We start from the raw sequence: 16,680 nt of genomic DNA, 5'->3' as shown, positions 1-16,680 counted from the left end.
TTTTAACTTCATGTGAACCTGGGACTTCTTTTTCATTTTGAATATTTTTTTTTTATTAAGACAGAGAGAGAGAGAAAGATCGAGGTAGGGTAAGGGCAGAAGGACAAGCAGACTACCTGCTGAGCAGGAGCCAAATGAGGGGCTCCATTATAGGACCCTGGAATCATGACCTGAGACAAAGTCAGACAATCAACTCAGCCAGCCAGGTGCCCTGAACCTGTGACTTCTTTAGGCTCCCAGTCCCACAGAGAAACGGACCAAGATTCTGTCACAACACCTCCATGAGCCCACTGCAATCAGACTATTGGGGTCAGTTCCTTTGGAAGTGGAACCTCAGGGAGTCAAGAGCATTGGCAGTCATGCCTTTGATCAGTCTCTCTTCTCAGAATATGGTTTCATATTCTGAATATTCCAGAATATGGAACCAGTCTTTAGCGCATTGAGAAAAGGCACATCACCCCATAATTTCCTCACTGTCCTATTTCTCTAGCTTCTAAGGATGCAGCTGTCCAAAAAACCCACCAGAAATGCAATGGTGCTCCTCCTGTCTCTCATTAGAGGCTCAGGAAGGTACTAGACAGACTCCACTGGAGGAGACTGCGAGTCAAACATGCCAAAGGAATGGTCAGAAAGGGCCACTTCCTTCCCTCCCTGACTTTTCTATAGCCCCAAGGTCGTCTTTCTTGTTAATAGGGCAGACCCAATCAACAATGCCTTCTTGCGAAGCATTTTCAGGCATGGTAATATCATGTCATACACATATCATCTTTCCAAAATACTTCTTTTCCCTAAGAAAATTACACCCTGGAGAGCCTACGACTGCTTCATTTTGTTTTGTTTTGTTTTGAATGAGAGAGAGAGAGAGAGAGAGAGAGAGGGAGAGGGAGAGGGAGAGAGAGAGAGAATCTCTAAGCCTGAGCTTGGAGCCCAGTGTGGGGCCAGACCCCAGAACCCTGAGATCAAGATGTGATCTGAAATGAAGTGTCAGCCACTTAAGAAAATGAGCCACGTAGGTGCCCCTGTCCTAGGGATTCTTTAAAGAGAATGGAGGATAGAAGGCTGGATTCCTATCACCTGGGCCTTCCTGACTGGAATGCAAGAGAGCATCTTTCTTCCAAAAAACAGTCCATCAAGTACCACCACCACTAGCCCAAGGGGAGGGCTTCCATTTCCAATCCTTTTGGCCCTCTGGGCAGTTTCCCACTCTAAGTGTTGGGGCCCGCTTGGCCTAAGAGACTCCATATTGGTGGAGCGGCCATTTTGTTGTTTACCAAAAAAAAATTAATGACTCAGAGTTCCCGGAACATCAATAAGGGGCACTCAACTGAAACTCAACCTCCCTAACGAACAAAGAATGTAAACCCTGCCCTTTGGTCACCAAACTTGAGCGCCAGTTCTGACCAGAATGCTAGACCAGTTCAAAGAGCTGCTATAGGGTAAATTGTAATTCAATTGGCCACCTGTGTGTGGCCCAACCCGACTACGCAACTTTCTGTGTGTGTTACGATCTCCTTGGCCACCTGTGCTCTATAAAAGTTAGTCTGTGAAGCTGGGAAGAGGTCGCTGTCTCCAGAAGAGACGGCCCTGACCGGTCGGTTTAATTCTCGATACTTGGTGCAAAATAAAATTCTGCTTAACCTTCACTTTGTATCAGTCTTGCTCCTTTGATCATGGATCCCATCTCTAAGATTGGTGTGTCTTGCACAGAGAATGGATTTTGAATGGACCTTTCTAAGGCCATGGTCCAGTCCCAGCCTGGCAACTTTCAGTCTTACCAGAGCTTCCTCCAGCCTCCTCCTGGCCACACCCAGTCTCATGGGACCCCTGCCACTGCCCCACCTGTATGCTCTTCTTCATCCTTACCCTGCCCCACCCAGACTCCCATGCCTTCCATTTCCTCTCATGCTCCAACTGGCCTCAACTCATATCCAGTGGCACCAGCCAGTGCCCCAATGAACACACAAGAATCCATGCTATGGCAATACAACATGGGGTACACAGAGTTGAAAATGGGAAAGAACCTATGCTTTCCTCTCAAAATCTGTATTTCGCATTTGACGCACCAGGAAGCCATTTTCAACTACAAAGTCGTTTTACAAAGCCTACTTTCTCCTCTACTAGATTGGAAGCTGCCCATCTGGGTTTCTGTGATCTCTTCTTGAGAGACACAGCGAGAGAGGGAACACAAGCAGAGAGACGGGGAGAAGAAGACAGCCTGATGCAAGGCTCGATCCCAGAGCCCTGGGATCATGACCTGAGCCGAGGGCAGAAGCTTAACAACTGAGCCCCCAGGCACCCCTGTAATCTCTTTTGTAATATTCTCTTCTCAGAGTCCCTTTCTTAACTAACTTCGAATCCATTGGAAATGAGGATCTTTCCACATCTTGGGAACAAGTTCCTTCTCTACGCTTTCAGTGCCCACAGCCAAATGGAACAGGATTTTGTCACAGCACTTCCACGATCCCGCACCCCTCAGACTGTGGGCCAAATTTCCCTTAGAATTACAACCTCAGGGAATCACGAGGACTGCTTTTGACCAGTCTCTCCTCTCAGAAAATGCTTTCCAATGAAAGTGTGCTTAACCCAATGAAGTAAGCTACATCCCTCCATAATTTCCTCCCTGTCTCATTTCTCTGACAGCTGAACTGAGGACCCACTGAAAACCCACTGAGGACCCACTGTCCCAAAACCCACCTGAAATGCAGCGGTGCTCCTCCTGTCTCCCAGTAGAGGCTTAAAAGGTTGCAGAGGGACTCTGCTGGAGGAGCCTCTGTGTCCAGCGTGCCCGAGGAATGGTCAGAAGTGGCCACTTCCCTCCCTCCCTGACTTTCCTACTGGCCCAACGTCACGTGACCTTTCAGGCACTTGACACCCACCAATCCAATCCTCTTTCCTGTCGGTAGGCGGGACCCAGTGAAGTATCCCTTCTTGTCCAGCATTTTCATGCATTATATTCCATATGTATGTGTGGATATGCTTTTCAGAATACATACATTTTGTACAAATAACAAAGCTTTGAATGTATGCCTGTTTCTTTTTTTCTCGCTTAGGGCCGATTTAATATTACAACCTGTTTAACTATTAGGGCCTGCTTAGCCAGAGCGACTCCATATTGCCTAGGTAGCCATATTGTTGTTTACATCCACGGACTTCATTCCGGGAATAAACAGCCCAGCAGTTCCTGATATGGGTTCCGTATTGATTCTGGGAATCGATTCTGGGAATAAACCCCTAACAATAGAAGCCACATACCTTGGGGTCTGCGGTTATGCCCTCTAAAACTAGCTTGTAAGATCAGGGCGGGGTCGCTCTCTTGCGAGGCAGCCCTGACCAGTCAATCTGACTTCTGATGCCAGGTGTAAAAATAAAGCTTTGCTTAACCTTCGCTTTGTATCAGTCTCATTCCTTTGATCAGGGACCCCATCTTTTTCTATTCTTTTCTTTTTTTTTCTTTTCTTTTCTTTTCTTTTTTTTTTTTAGAGCCAGAGAGAGAGAGAAAAAGAGAGAGAGAGAAAGAATGAAAGCACGGGTTGGGGGAGGAGGGACACAGGCAGAGAGAAAATCTTAGATAGGCTCCAGGTCCAGTGCAGCTCCAGATCAGGGCCTGATCATTTCCTGAGCTGAAATCAAGAGTCCAGTAACCATGGATGCCTATTCCTCTCCTCAGCTAGAATTTCCTGTTCGGATCCTATGAGGCATCTTTTCTCCTGGCATCAAGTACATTAACGCTGTTGTGGACCCACCAGTGTCCTCCATGTCCAAGCGCCTCACTTTCCCAACTGAAACTCTGGATCCAGGACATATTTCCAGGGTCCCTTCACTGTACCTGTTGCCCTCCCAGTTCTCCTTTCTGTCCTTGGGATTTTGCCTGTGCTTGGATATTCAGAGCAATGCCATCCTTTGCTCCATGTCTTTTTGGAACTGGCTTCTTTGGACCTTTGTGTTGGGACCTAAATCGTGGGTGCTGGCCAGTCCCCATGTGGACCCGTGTAGCTCTAAGTCTTTTAATCTCCTCCTTTTTGATTCTTTTTTTAATTTTTTAAATTTTTTTATAAATATATAATGTATTATTAGCCCCAGGGGTACAGGTCTGTGAATCGCCAGGTTTACACACTTCACAGCACTCACCATAGCACATACCCTCCCCAGTGTCCATAACCCCACCACCCTCTCCCGACCCCCCTCCCCCCAGGAACCCTCAGTTTGTTTTGTGAGATTAAAAGTCTCTCATGGTTTGCTTCCCTCCCAATCCCATCTCGTTTCATTTATTCTTTTCCTACCCTCCAAACCCCCCACGTAGCATCTCCACTTCCTCATATCGGGGAGATCATATGATAGTTGTCTTTCTCCGATTGACTTATTTCGCTAAGCACAATACCCTCTAGTTCCAACCACATCGTCGCAAATGGCAAGATTTTATTTCTATTGATGACTGCATAGTATTCCATTGTATAAATATATCACCTCTTCTTCTTATCCATTCATCTGTTGATGGACATCTAGGTTCTTTCCATAGTTTGGCTATTGTGGACATTGCTGCTATAAACATTTGGGTGCACGTGCCCCTTCGGATCACTGTGTTTGTATCTTTAGGGTAAATACCCAGTAGTGCAAATTGCTGGGTCATGGGGTAGCTCTCTATTTTCAACTTTTTGAGGAATCTCCATGCTGTTATCCAGAGTGGTTGCACCAGCTCGCATTCCCACCAACAGTGTAGGAGGGTTCCCCTTTCTCCGAACCCTCGCCAGCATCTGTCATTTCCTGACTGGTTAAAATTAGCCATTCTGAGGGGTGTGATTTGGTATCTCATTGTGGTTTCAAGTTGTACTTCCCTGATGCTGAGTGATGTGGAGCACTTTTTCATGTGTCTCTTGGCCACCTGGATGGCTTCTTTGCAGAAATGTCTATTGATGTCCTCCCCATTTCTTTTTTTTTTTTTTTAAGATTTTATTTACTTATTTGACAGACAAGTAGGCAGAGAGGCAGGCAGAGACAGAGAGAGGAGAAAGCAGGCTCCCCTCTGAGCAGAGATCCCGATGCAGGGCTCGATCCCAGGACCCTGGGATCGTGACCTGAGCTGAAGGCAGAGGCTTTAACTCACTGAGCCACCCAGGTGCCCCCTCTGCCCATTTCTTGATTGGATTATTTGTTCTTTTTGGTGTTGAGTTTGCTAAGTTCTTTATAGATTTTGGACACTAGTCCTTTATCTGATATGTCGTTTGCAAATATCTTCTCCCATTCTGTCAGTTGTCTTTTGATTTTGTTAAACTGTTTCCTTTGCTGTGCAAAAGCTTTTGATCTTGATGAAATCCCAATAGTTCATTTTTGCCCTTGCTTGCCTTGCCTTTGGCGATGTTCCTAGGAAGATGGTGCTGGTGAATAACCCTTTTAATGGACTGTTGGATCCTATTGGCTAGTATTTTGGTGAGAATTTCACATCTGGGTTCATCAGGGATATTGGTTTGTAATTCTCTTTTTTGATGGGATCCTTGTCTTGTTTTGGGATCAAAGTGATGCTGGCCTCATAAAATGAGTTTGGAAGTCTTCCTTCCATTTCTATTTTTTGGAACAGTTTCAGGAGAATAGGAATTAATTCTTCTTTAAATGTTTGGTAGAATTTCCCTGGGAAAATTTGGCCCTGGGCTTTTGTTTGTTTGGAGATTACTGAGGAGATTATTTTAATCTCCTTACTGGTCATGGGCCTGTTCAGATTTTGTATTTCTTCCTGGTTCGTGTGTGGTAGTTTCTATGTCTCTAGGAATGCATCCATTTCTTCCAGATTGCCAAATTTGTTGGCGTAGAGTTGCTCATAATATGTTCTTAGAATTGTTTGTATTCCTTTGGTGTTGGTTGTGATCTCTCCCCTTTCATTCATGATTTTATTTATTTGGGTTTTTTTCCCTTTTCTTCTTGATTAGTCTCCTTCAAACCTCCACCTGGCCTCACCCATTCTCATGGGGGCCTTGCCATAGCCCCAGCCCATGACCATCAGCATGATCCCAGCCCCACCCATATTCCCATGCTATCCCAATTCTCTTATTCCCCACCTGGCCTCAAACAACACCTTGGCCCTTTGTTCTATTTGGCCACAGTGGCACCAGTGCCTCAGGGCCACACTCCAATTATAATAAACTATATACCGGCATGGGGCTTGGCAGAGGATAACATAACTTTCACTCTCTTTATAATTAAAATTTGCATATACTAATTTTGGACCTTTTAAAATTATTAACATTTCCATTGTTTTTTCATCTTTTAAGGTATAATTTGTGAAGATTTCTCAGTGCATGTGCGGGCATACACACACAGAGGTGCGTTAGGCGATGTAAGGTGATGGATGTGTTCATGCATTTGAGTGTGGTGATCACTTCCCAACGTATACATCTATCAAATTATCACATTGGATACATTTGATTTATCAGTTATAATCTCAGCAAAGCTGGAAACCTATTTCCTTTAATTTTGCAAAAATCTTAAATAAAGGTATAAGGGGGAAACGCATTCTTGCGTTACAGATGCATGATGTTCGTGATGTAGTCTTAAATCCACTGCTGTTTTATTTTAATTGAATATTTAATGATTTGGTCCATGAATACCTAAGGATGGTTGGGCTGTACATTGTTCTTCCCCAACTCCTTCAAGTGTATTTCAGACTCTCCTCCCTCTTTTCTCAAAAGGGTCTTCATGTGAGTCAAGTGTTCTCACCGGTCCTGTTTCACAATTCTGGCAATATTATCATCTATACTGATATTGAAAAGTCGGATGTACTGTGTGCTGGCTAACTGAACATAATTAACAAAAAAAAAAAGAAAGAAATAAAACGTCCCTCAGCAAGAGAATACCCCACAATTCATAACTGTCCATATTGTCAGATGTATGTTGTATAAAGACTATTTTCTAACTTTTATTTTGTAGTCGTTTTGGATTTAACCCACCGAGCCACCCAGGCGCCCGGTATAGTCGTTTTGGATTTAGAGTTGCAAACCTGTCACTCAGTTTACTCCAGTGTTAACATCTTACGTAACTAGATTATACTTATCAAAACTCTGAAATTAACATGCATATAATAAAATTAACCTTAAACAGAAGAAAGAAAAAAAGAAAGGAAAGAAAAGAAAGGAAAATAAAAGAAAAATAAAGTAAAGAAAAGAGAAATGAAAAGAGAATGAAGTTGCTTCTTCTAACTTAACTAAAAGACTGTAGTGGAGGGTAGGTGAACCATGAGACTATGGACTCTGAAAAATAATCTGCGGGTTTTGAAGGGGCAGGGGGTAAGAGGTTGGGGTACCAGGTGGTGGGTATTATCGAGGGCACAGATTGCATGGAGCACAGGGGGTGGTGCAAAAATAATGAATATTGTTGTGCTGAAAATAAATAAAAAATAAATTAAAATAAATAAAGACTGTATTTAAACCTTTTGATTGCCCCCATCTGGTGATAGCTTGATAATGCGATTTATTTAACCTTACTGCCACTGGGTTGGGATTCTTTGCACATTAAAATAAGCAGTTATAATCATTTTACTGTTGAATTAAAGTTTCTATGCTCCATGCCTTTTAATGTGGTTGATTACCATGAAGCTGGGATATATCTTAGCAGCACTAAGGTGTATCTTACCACGTGTGTGGTATCTTCTCTTACAGCACCTAGCATAGGGATAAGATGAACCTCACAGGATGAAAGCTGTCCTAGAAGCTGTTTCCACAAATCTTCTGCCTGGGTTCCAAACTGCCATGAGATACACGTGCCCTGGACTGTTCCCTCTGAAGAGTACTGACCTTGTTTTCACCTGTCGGACAAAACACAAGCCAGGGAAGGGAAGTCGGGGAATCCTTCAGCCTATGTTCACGGACTGTGGCAAGGATGTATGCTCATTGTAAAGCTCACCACAAATCTGCTCGCAGGATCTGACCACAGATCTGATCACAGGTGCATCACAGGATAAACCTCCAGGTGCCACCATGGGATCTTGCCTTGGTGCTGGCGGCAGCCCCGAGGTTCAAGCCAAGTACCCTATTGCGAAATCAATGCCAAGCTCACATCCTGCCATACATAATAGAGCCCAGAATCCTAATTCTGTATCCTGTAACCAGAAATGAGGTCTGCATAGAACTCCAACCTGGGTTGGCGTAGTCAGACTCCCAGGAAATCCCTCAGGGCTCTGTTCTGAAAGGTTACACAAAGTCTTCAGTCTGTCCTCATGACAAACAGACCAAGTGCACAGAGGTTCCCTGCTCAGAGACTGGGCATTGACCTCCACCCAACCCACCAGAGAATTCATCTGCTGACTGTCCAGGCCTTTATATCTTTTTTTAAAAATCTTTATAATCTTAAAAAAAAAGAAAGACAAATGGTTTTCCAGAATTTTTTCCTACTCCATCAATTTTGTAGCCAATAATACATATTTCATTTACATTTAAAGAAAAGGACAAGAGGCTAATTTCTTTTTTTTAATATGATATCCAGGATCTATAAAGAACTCCTGAAACTCAACACACACAGAACAGACAATCATATAAAAAAATGGGCAGAAGATATGAACAGACACTTCTCCAATGAAGACATACAAATGGCTCTCAGACACATGAAAAAATGTTCATCATCACTAGCCATCAGGGAGATTCAAATTAAAACCACACTGAGATTCCACCTTACACCAGTTAGAATCGCCAAAATTAGCAAGACAGGAAACAACATGTGTTGAAGAGGATGTGGAGAAAGGGGAACCCTCTTCCACTGTTGGTGGGAATGCAAGTTGGTGCAGCCACTTTGGAAAACAGTGTGGAGATTCGTCAAGAAATTAAAAATAGAGCATCCCTATGAGCCTGCCATTGTACTACTGGGTATTTACCCCAAAGATACAGATGTCGAGAAAAGAAGGGCCATCTGTACCTCAATGTTTATAGCAGCAATGGCCACGGTCGTCAAACTGTGGAAAGAACTATGATGCCCTTCAACGGACGAATGGATAAGGAAGATGTGGTCCGTATACACTATGGAGTATGATGCCTCCATCAGAAAGGATGAATACCCAACTTTTGTAGCAACATGGATGGGACTGGAAGAGATGATGCTGAGTGAAATAAGTCAAGCAGAGAGAGTCAGTTATCATATGGTTTCGCTTATGTGTGGAGCATAACAACTAGCATGGAGGACAAGGGGAGATGGAGAGGAGAAGGGAGTTGAGGGAAATTGGAAGGGGAGGTGAACCATGAGAAACTATGGACTCTGAAAAACAATCTGAGGGTTTTGAAGGGGTGGGGTGTTGGAGGTTGGGGGAACCAGGTGGACGGTATTAGAGTGGGCACGGATTGCATGGAGCACTGGGTGTGGTGCAAAAACAATGAATACTGTTATGCTGAAAAGAAAAAAAAAATTTTTAAAAATTTAAAAAAATAAAATAAAATATATTCAGTTAGTCAGCATATAGTACTTCATAAGGTTTTTTGGGTTTGTTTTTTTGTTTTTTTTAGATTTATTTATTTATTTGACAGACAGAGATCACAAGCAGGCAGAGAGGCAGGCTGGGGGCGAGGGGGTGGCGGGGGAAGCAAACTCTCCGCTGAGCAGAGAGCCCGATGCGGGGCTCGATCCCAGGACCCTGGAATCATGACCTGAGCTGAAGGCAGAGGTTTTAACCCACTGAGCCACCCAGGTGTCTCAGTACTTCATAGGTTTTTGATGTGAGATTAGTTTCTTTACCGTGTGTGGATTACTCAGGATAACAAAATGACCGGCTATGCTAGAACATCCTTGTTTCAAAAAACAAAAGTTTCAGTCATCATATAATGCATCATTTTGTCTTCATAAAATTCAAGCAAGAAAAGTTTTCTACATTCAGTTTCATCATTCCAAATATGACTCCCCGAGTTGGGCAGAAATTAGGAGTGCAATGAGATTTCTTGCTCCCCTTAATGTTTCCTTGTCTAGTGTGTGATATTAAATAAGATATTAATATTGTCTAAAAGCTTCTATGAGCATCGTAAACTCAAAATATCTTTGTCATAATGGTTGATCTTTCATAGTGTCTTACAGAAGATATTAGGCATTGTGTATATATCAATCCCTTTGAGGAAACTTACAAAATTGATTATGGTTAATAATCAATACATTATAAATACAGAATAAGTACATTATAAAATGTCAGTGAGGTTAACTTTGTAAAACATAGGCATAAAACAAGAAAAATAAAATAAAAAATAAAACAGTGACAAAATGACATATAAAATCAATATTACATAAAGAACTCTTTTACTGTGTTTTTGTCAGAAGGCATAAGACGCTAATGGGGCAGTGGGCAAGACACCGTTCAGGAACCTAGGGGAGAAGGGAGCAGCCTCCCATACAAAGAATGCATGGATGGGAGTTACAGAGGGTGTGGGGGAGTCCCACCGCATGGCTTCTGTTCTTCTCTCTTACTTTTAATGACTTTGTGTGCTCAACCAGTACCCCCGGCACTCCAACTACAGGGAGCTCCAGAGACAGAAGGAAGCATTCCCAAACAGATGCTCTGCAGGGAGGAAGGAGCACTCATTTGTTCTTCTTATGAAATTCCCTCTGTGAGCTTTGGGTATTACCTGGGTGAGAAAAGAACCATAACTTGGGACTAAGGTCGTATTTTGACCACCACTTGTCCAGACTGTCAAACATTTTTGCTTTACAAAGTCACCTGCAGGGCAGTACATCCAAATGCTCATGTCTCAGAAAGACAACAAAATGTCCATTTCTTCAAGTAGAAGTCCAGCATACAGATATATTAAAACTCGATAACTAATCCCAATAAGGCCAAAGTGAAATGCAAGCTGCATGCCTTACACAGTGAGACATACAGGGTGTTCATGGGAATATTTTTAATATGCATTTTAATATGCAATTTATTATGTATTTAGGCACGAGAGCCAATAATGCCTGAGATTCTGAATGTCTAAGAACTGCTAGATCCTATCATTCTCCTCTGAGATAATTAATCTGTAAGGAAATAAAATAAATATTTAAAGCATCTTCAATGCTGAGAAATAAAACCCATGCACCTGATGTCGTATAGGCAAAAATTCTATTAAATGTCAAAAAAAGGATACACTGCCTTTCAATCGCATTAATGACAATCCTACTATCCCTGCCACCAAAATGACTCCGGACGACTCCGCGTGAGGGCACCCTTGCTGGTATTTCCGAATCCCATACCAGTGTGTCGAACATTGTGTGCACAACCAGTAGTTCCCCTGCATTCCAACTGCAGAGATCTGCAGAGAGAGGGGGGAGCATTCCCCAAACAGGTGCTCTGTAGGAATGCAGGAGCACTTAGTGGCTCTTCCCAAGAAAGAAATCTCTCTACATATCTGTGGGTTTTTTCCCTTGTTTCTTTAGTTTGTATATCTGGACTAGACGGGATTGACATTTGAGAAGATGGGTTTTTGTCTGGTTGGTTGACACAAGGGAAGCAGAAAGTCACCAGAGGCTATTAGAGAGAAGAGGACAGCCCTCAGCCAGACTTGTTCAACTGAGCTTTTGCATCACTGCCAATGGCATCATTGTCCAGCTAGAGAACCCGGCATCCATGCCCCTGGGTCCAGGCTGTCTACCTCCTCACCCCTATGCCCTGCCTTGGCAGAGCCAAGAACATGTAGTCTACCTGCATAGTTCCAGTCCCAGAGCCCCATCTATCACAGGCCCTTCTAATCTTTGACGCCTGTGATCCCCACAGATCACAGATCTTTACTTCCAGAAAGTAGAAAATGATTTGGTTTGTTCTATACTCCTTGAATTGCCAGAAATCAAGAGCCATGATGCTATGTTTTCTTCAGAGTCCATGAGACAGGGCATGAGACAGGAGCCTCAGGCTAAAGCAACCAGACTCTGGCCCGGGTTACACAAAGACTGCCTCACATGGATGACAGGTGTGGAGGGTTTGGGGTGTCCCACACTATGGCTTCTGTACTTCCCTCTGAGGTTCAATGACCTTGTGTGCTCAACCAGTAGTTCCCCTGCATTCCAACTGCAGAGATCTGCAGAGAGAGGGGGGAGCATTCCCCAAACAGGTGCTCTGTAGGGACGCAGGAGCACTCAGTGGCTCTTCCCAAGAAAGAAATCTCTCTACATATCTGTGGGTTTTTTCCCTGGTTCCTCATCAGAGATTCTCCTGAGGGAGAGAGGAAACAGAGCCTGGGACTGGTGATATTTGGACCACCACCTACCCGAGTGTCAAATGTTCTTGCCTTGGGAAATCATCTGGAGGGCAGTAAATCCCAATGTCCAGGCTTCAGAAAGGGGGCAAGAGTATCCATTACCGCAAAGGGGGATGCCAGAATATGAATAGAGGGAAAAACTGACCGCCTGATCCCATGAGACACTAAAGTGGGACTGAGGCCTCATGCAGTGCATGTGTCACATGCACAGGGAGCAAGGGGAGCTATGTGCTCTAGGCATCCATTCATGCAGGAGAGCAGGGTGTGCCTGCGATCCTCAGTGTCTAAGAAGCCCTAGATCCTACCAACGTCCTCTTTCCTCTTAGGTAATCAAGCTTTGAGGAATTAAAAGCGTTACAGAAAGGATCTGAAATGCTAAGGGAAAAAAAAAAAAACATGCACACTAAGTCATAGTTGGGGGAATTTATTAAGGGTACATCAGCTACACACAATTTTGGAATAACATTTGATCATGAAAAGAAGCAGACCAGGTCAAATATTCCCAGGACAATTTCCACAAAAATCACATCACAGAGTCAAGAAAATCTCATCTCCAGAGAAAACACTGTGTCACTCTTTGCAGAGCACCCTTTGCAGGTGGGGCCTTCACCCAGAATCTCCCAATTCAGATATTAACCAAATACAGGTTTAGGTCCTAGGTTAAATTTACATTTGTATTTACCATTTATCAGCATCATTTCACTCAATTCCATAGAGAATGTCTTTAAGTAAAGCAAGCTTGACATCCCAGTGGGTAAGTACCTTTTGAAAGGTCACATCTATTTACATGATGAGTGTGTGTGTGTGTGTGTGTGTGTGTGTGTTCGGTTTGCATGTGCACGCTCCCCAAAAGCAGGATACCCAACATGATGAAGACTCCACCATTTCTATCCACTGCAGCTGAGGAAGTGCTGATTCCACACATCAGCCCAGGACTATGACTTGTCCTCCATTCAACAGACACCTCCTCGGGATCCCCTGGGCTGGAGGACAAGTCTCTGAGGCCATGCGCTGTCTCAGTCTCTCTCACTGTCTTCAGAGGACGAGGACACCTGCAGGTCCTCATGGAGGACACTCACAGGGACGTGACCAAAGAATCCCTCGGATTTCTGAATGACAGGAGGGCCCTGACCAGGAGGGGCTGACTTCTCAGCGGGATGGAGCAAGGGAGGTGTTAGGAACCTGGAGCTCCAGCAGGCTTTGTCCAATCTCGTGAAGACCATTCTCAGAGGCGTGCCAGGGGCGGGCTTGGAATGTGGACGTGGGGTTTCGATGCATGCCTGGACCGTTTCCAGGAGAGGTCGGGGGTGTGCAGGCTGCAGGTCGATGACTTGCACTGGGGCAGGTGTCTTCCCGGTCAGTAGGGGTGCCGCTGGGGGTCCACATGCACTTCTCTTTGCAGGAGGACACAGACTCTCCGAAGCCCCCAGATGGCTTTCCTGTATGCTCTTGTGGTGGTGCTGGAAGGGGCTCCAGCGTGCTTTCTTTCGGGGCTTCAGGCCCATCTCTAGAGAGATCTGGACACCTCTCTTGCCTGCTGTCTTGAGGTAGTTTTGGAAATTCTGAACCATAGCGTGGCTTGCGTTAGGACATGCATTCTCCTCAGGAACCTTGGCTGGTGCCTGGACATGGTGCACGCCATCTACCTTGGACACAGCCTGGGGAACTTCAAAGGAGTCTCCTCGGGGCCTCTTTCCTGACACATGGACAACCGGGCCACCCTCCTTGGCATAGGGTTGGCATGCCAGGGGTCTGTCAGGCGTCACCACTCTCTGTGCCTCATGTCGTGCACCAGGGGGGAAGACGCTCCCTGAAGGGCTTCTGAGGAGAGCAGCTGAGTGGTACCCGACTCTCATGTCAGCGGTTTGGGTAGGTGGCTCCCATGGGAGGGGAGGCTCCAGGACAGACGCTCTCTTAGTGGTATAGACGGGCATCGGTGTGTGTGGACGCTGTGGGAAAAGGAACACACGGAAATGCGCATTAGTTTTTTCCTCACCACCAAGACAACATTGCCACGAAGGAAAACCAAGAAACTCACACAACCCCAAGAACTTAGTATGTTCAGTTCAGCAGTGGATGACAGGAAAGGTTCTGTGTACACAGGAGGTGGGACCACAGCTCAGGGGTGGTCAGGAATAAATACTCGACAGGATCTCCTGGACACCCTTTTTCTATCGGGGAGGAACCGAGAAAGCTTCTGCAAAAACATCTTCGGTTCCTCCAGCGGACCATCTACTGGGCTCTGGAGAGCACAGGAATCCTGCCGCTGTGGAGCCACTGCAGAGGCTACTGAGATTTGATGGACGATGTGGGAGAATGTGTCCCAAAGCAAAGTTCCCTGCTCTTCCATCGAGGGTTCTATGTGTGAGAACAGTGTCCTCCAGTGCTTTCCCTCCCACACACCCACTGTGCACACACACACATCCCAGGAATAAGGCACCGTGATGGACAGCAAGGGAAATGGGGGAGGAGGATGCCCCCCTGAGCTCACACGGCTCAGAACGGAAGTGGGGTCAGTCCTCACCCAGGAAGGCAACGAAGCTCATCAGGGTCCACCAGACCGAACAGGAGCCAGGAAGCAGGGGACACTCACCCTCACGTAGCTGCAGGATTCTGTGCAATCCTTCCAGGTTTGCTTCTGCTCGCCTTGGAGTTGCCTGGGGAATCTCCGGAGCAGGGCCTCCCTCTGGCGGGCTTGCCTGCACAACAAAGTGTGGGAAGTGGAAGAAACTCAGTTTCACGGCTTCAAACTGGGACAAAGCCTGAGGCCTCAGACAGCAGCGTCCTTTCCCTCCCCTGCCATTCTTCCCCCCACTCCCGAAAGCCCTCCAGGGAGCCCTCCAGGTTTGCCTAGAGCTACTAGCATTTGGGGGCTCTGGCAAGTCTGCTTGGCATTAGCCAGGTTCCCATATGTCCCCTGGTAAGGGGACACCCTCCCCACCACTCACACACTCTCGCCGATTCAGCAAGGGCAGCTGAGTAGCCTAAGTGTGGACCCTGGAGGATGGAGAGCTCCTTTGTCGGCCTCCCCAGCCCTCCCTGTCTGTGTGTGAGGACAGCACAGCACACAGTGTCCAGGGGCAGAGACACAGTGTCCTTAGACGTCAGCCCTGGGATTGGGGGGACAGGAGCAAGCCACGTTCCTCACCTTGGTCCCTCTCCCTTCTCCCTCTCAGCCTGCTTCAAGGGCCCGGGGTTCTGCTGGTCCCGCTGACTGCGCGTGGTTCTATGTTCTCCTTCAGCTTCCTGGAGCCCAAGGCCTGGAGGTCGAAGGCCCTGCCCCAGTGCTTCATGGGGCACCTGCTGCTGGATGCCTTGTGCCCAAAAGCTCCACAGTCCCTGCACTTCACCTGGGGAGGAAGAAGAAAGGATCAGTGGTTGTGGACAGGGGGCATCACCTCGGCTTGTGAGGTGCCAGCCTTCCGAAGACCGTGGGATGCTTCCCCCCAGCCTCTCCAGGAGGGACATGGAGGAGGGATTGCAAGAGTCAGGCTGAACTGAAGGAACCCTCTGGAGAGACCTGGACAAACACCAGCCTGGACCGGAGCCCGTACACTCCTGAGGTAGACCCTCGCTGTGTCTGAATGCTCCACTACGTCTGGTGACGAGCCTCCGGGGCAGGTGGTCCTGGCCCGGGAAAAGACAACTGAGTCATGGACACAGAACTCTCCATGGGCCAAGCCTGTCTCCACAGTCATGGCAGACCCCCTCCTCACAGCACATGCCGGCCTCTGCTTACCCTGGGATCCTCCTCCTCTGGCCCAGGAGCCCTGGGTGCTAAGGATGCCCTCGGTGGCCTCTTCCCTTTCTGGGCTTTCAAGGGTCTGTAGGGCTCAAGCTGGGTCTGTCTGTCCGCCATCTGTCCTAATTCCTTAAGGGACGTGGCAGTTGGCCGGCCTGCCTCGGGGATGGGTGTCTGGATTTCCTGAGTCAAAAAAAAAAAAGGACAGTCGTATTCACACAGATGCAAGCCTCTTTCCTGTCCCTTCTTCTCCAAGTAGGTATGCGGGGGCCTCAGGACCACCAGATCAAACATAGTCGTCACCCTGTGACCTCTCATCCCTTCCTGTCCTCCATACTCTCCTGCCCACCCCTCCGCCCCCAGGATGGTGCCCTTAGGAAAGGCAGGTGAAGTTGCCTTGAATGACTTACCAGAGAGGTGCTTGTGAATTCTCTCACAATGCACTCTGGAAGCAAAACCAGGGACAGAACTGCCCCTGATTTACACAAGAATCAAAGCTATGACAATACTCCATGGGACACTCAGAGTTGAAAATGGAAAAGCAGGTATCCTTTCCTCGCCACACTCTCCATTTCCCCACTGACACCGGAGGAAGCCATTTTCAACTATAAGATCCCTTGGAAAAACATCACTTCTCTTGATGGAATGAGGGAAGTGGCCCATCTGAGGGTCTCAACTCTTTGATACCATGTTTTCTTTTCAGTGCCCCATTCTTAACTCTCTTCTAATCCTTGGGAAATGAATAGCTTTTAA

The 16,680-nt window shown here is 46.3% G+C and overlaps 1 protein-coding gene across 1 annotated transcript; it reads right to left on the bottom strand.

Moving 5' to 3' along the window:
* Positions 1-13,075: 13,075 nt before the first annotated feature.
* On the bottom strand, positions 13,076-16,044 carry LOC123393617 (putative protein FAM90A14P). The gene is made up of 3 exons (XM_045086160.1): positions 15,925-16,044; positions 15,401-15,535; positions 13,076-14,134 (listed from the first exon to the last, which is right to left on the bottom strand). Exons 1-3 carry the CDS (start codon positions 16,042-16,044, stop codon positions 13,202-13,204), a joined length of 1,188 nt encoding a protein of 395 aa, XP_044942095.1. The 3' UTR covers positions 13,076-13,201.
* Positions 16,045-16,680: the final 636 nt, after the last annotated feature.

Source organism: Mustela putorius, unplaced genomic scaffold (genome assembly GCF_011764305.1).
Source record: "Mustela putorius furo isolate JIRA1106 unplaced genomic scaffold, ASM1176430v1.1 tig00000905_pilon_pilon_pilon, whole genome shotgun sequence".
In the NCBI taxonomy this organism is placed as follows: Eukaryota; Metazoa; Chordata; class Mammalia; order Carnivora; family Mustelidae; genus Mustela; species Mustela putorius.
The sequence above is the reverse complement of the archived record's forward strand: the minus strand, read 5'-3'. Positions and strand labels throughout refer to the sequence as shown.

Coding starts and splice junctions, on each gene's coding strand:
- LOC123393617 (XM_045086160.1), bottom strand. CDS start 16,044: ATGGCGGACAGACAGACCCAGCTTGAGCCCTACAGACCCTTGAAAGCC. Junction 15,536..15,924: donor CAGAGGAGGAGGATCCCAGG/GTAAGCAGAGGC, acceptor CTTCCTCCCCAG/GTGAAGTGCAGGGACTGTGG. Junction 14,135..15,400: donor AGAACATAGAACCACGCGCA/GTCAGCGGGACC, acceptor CTTTTCCCACAG/CGTCCACACACACCGATGCC.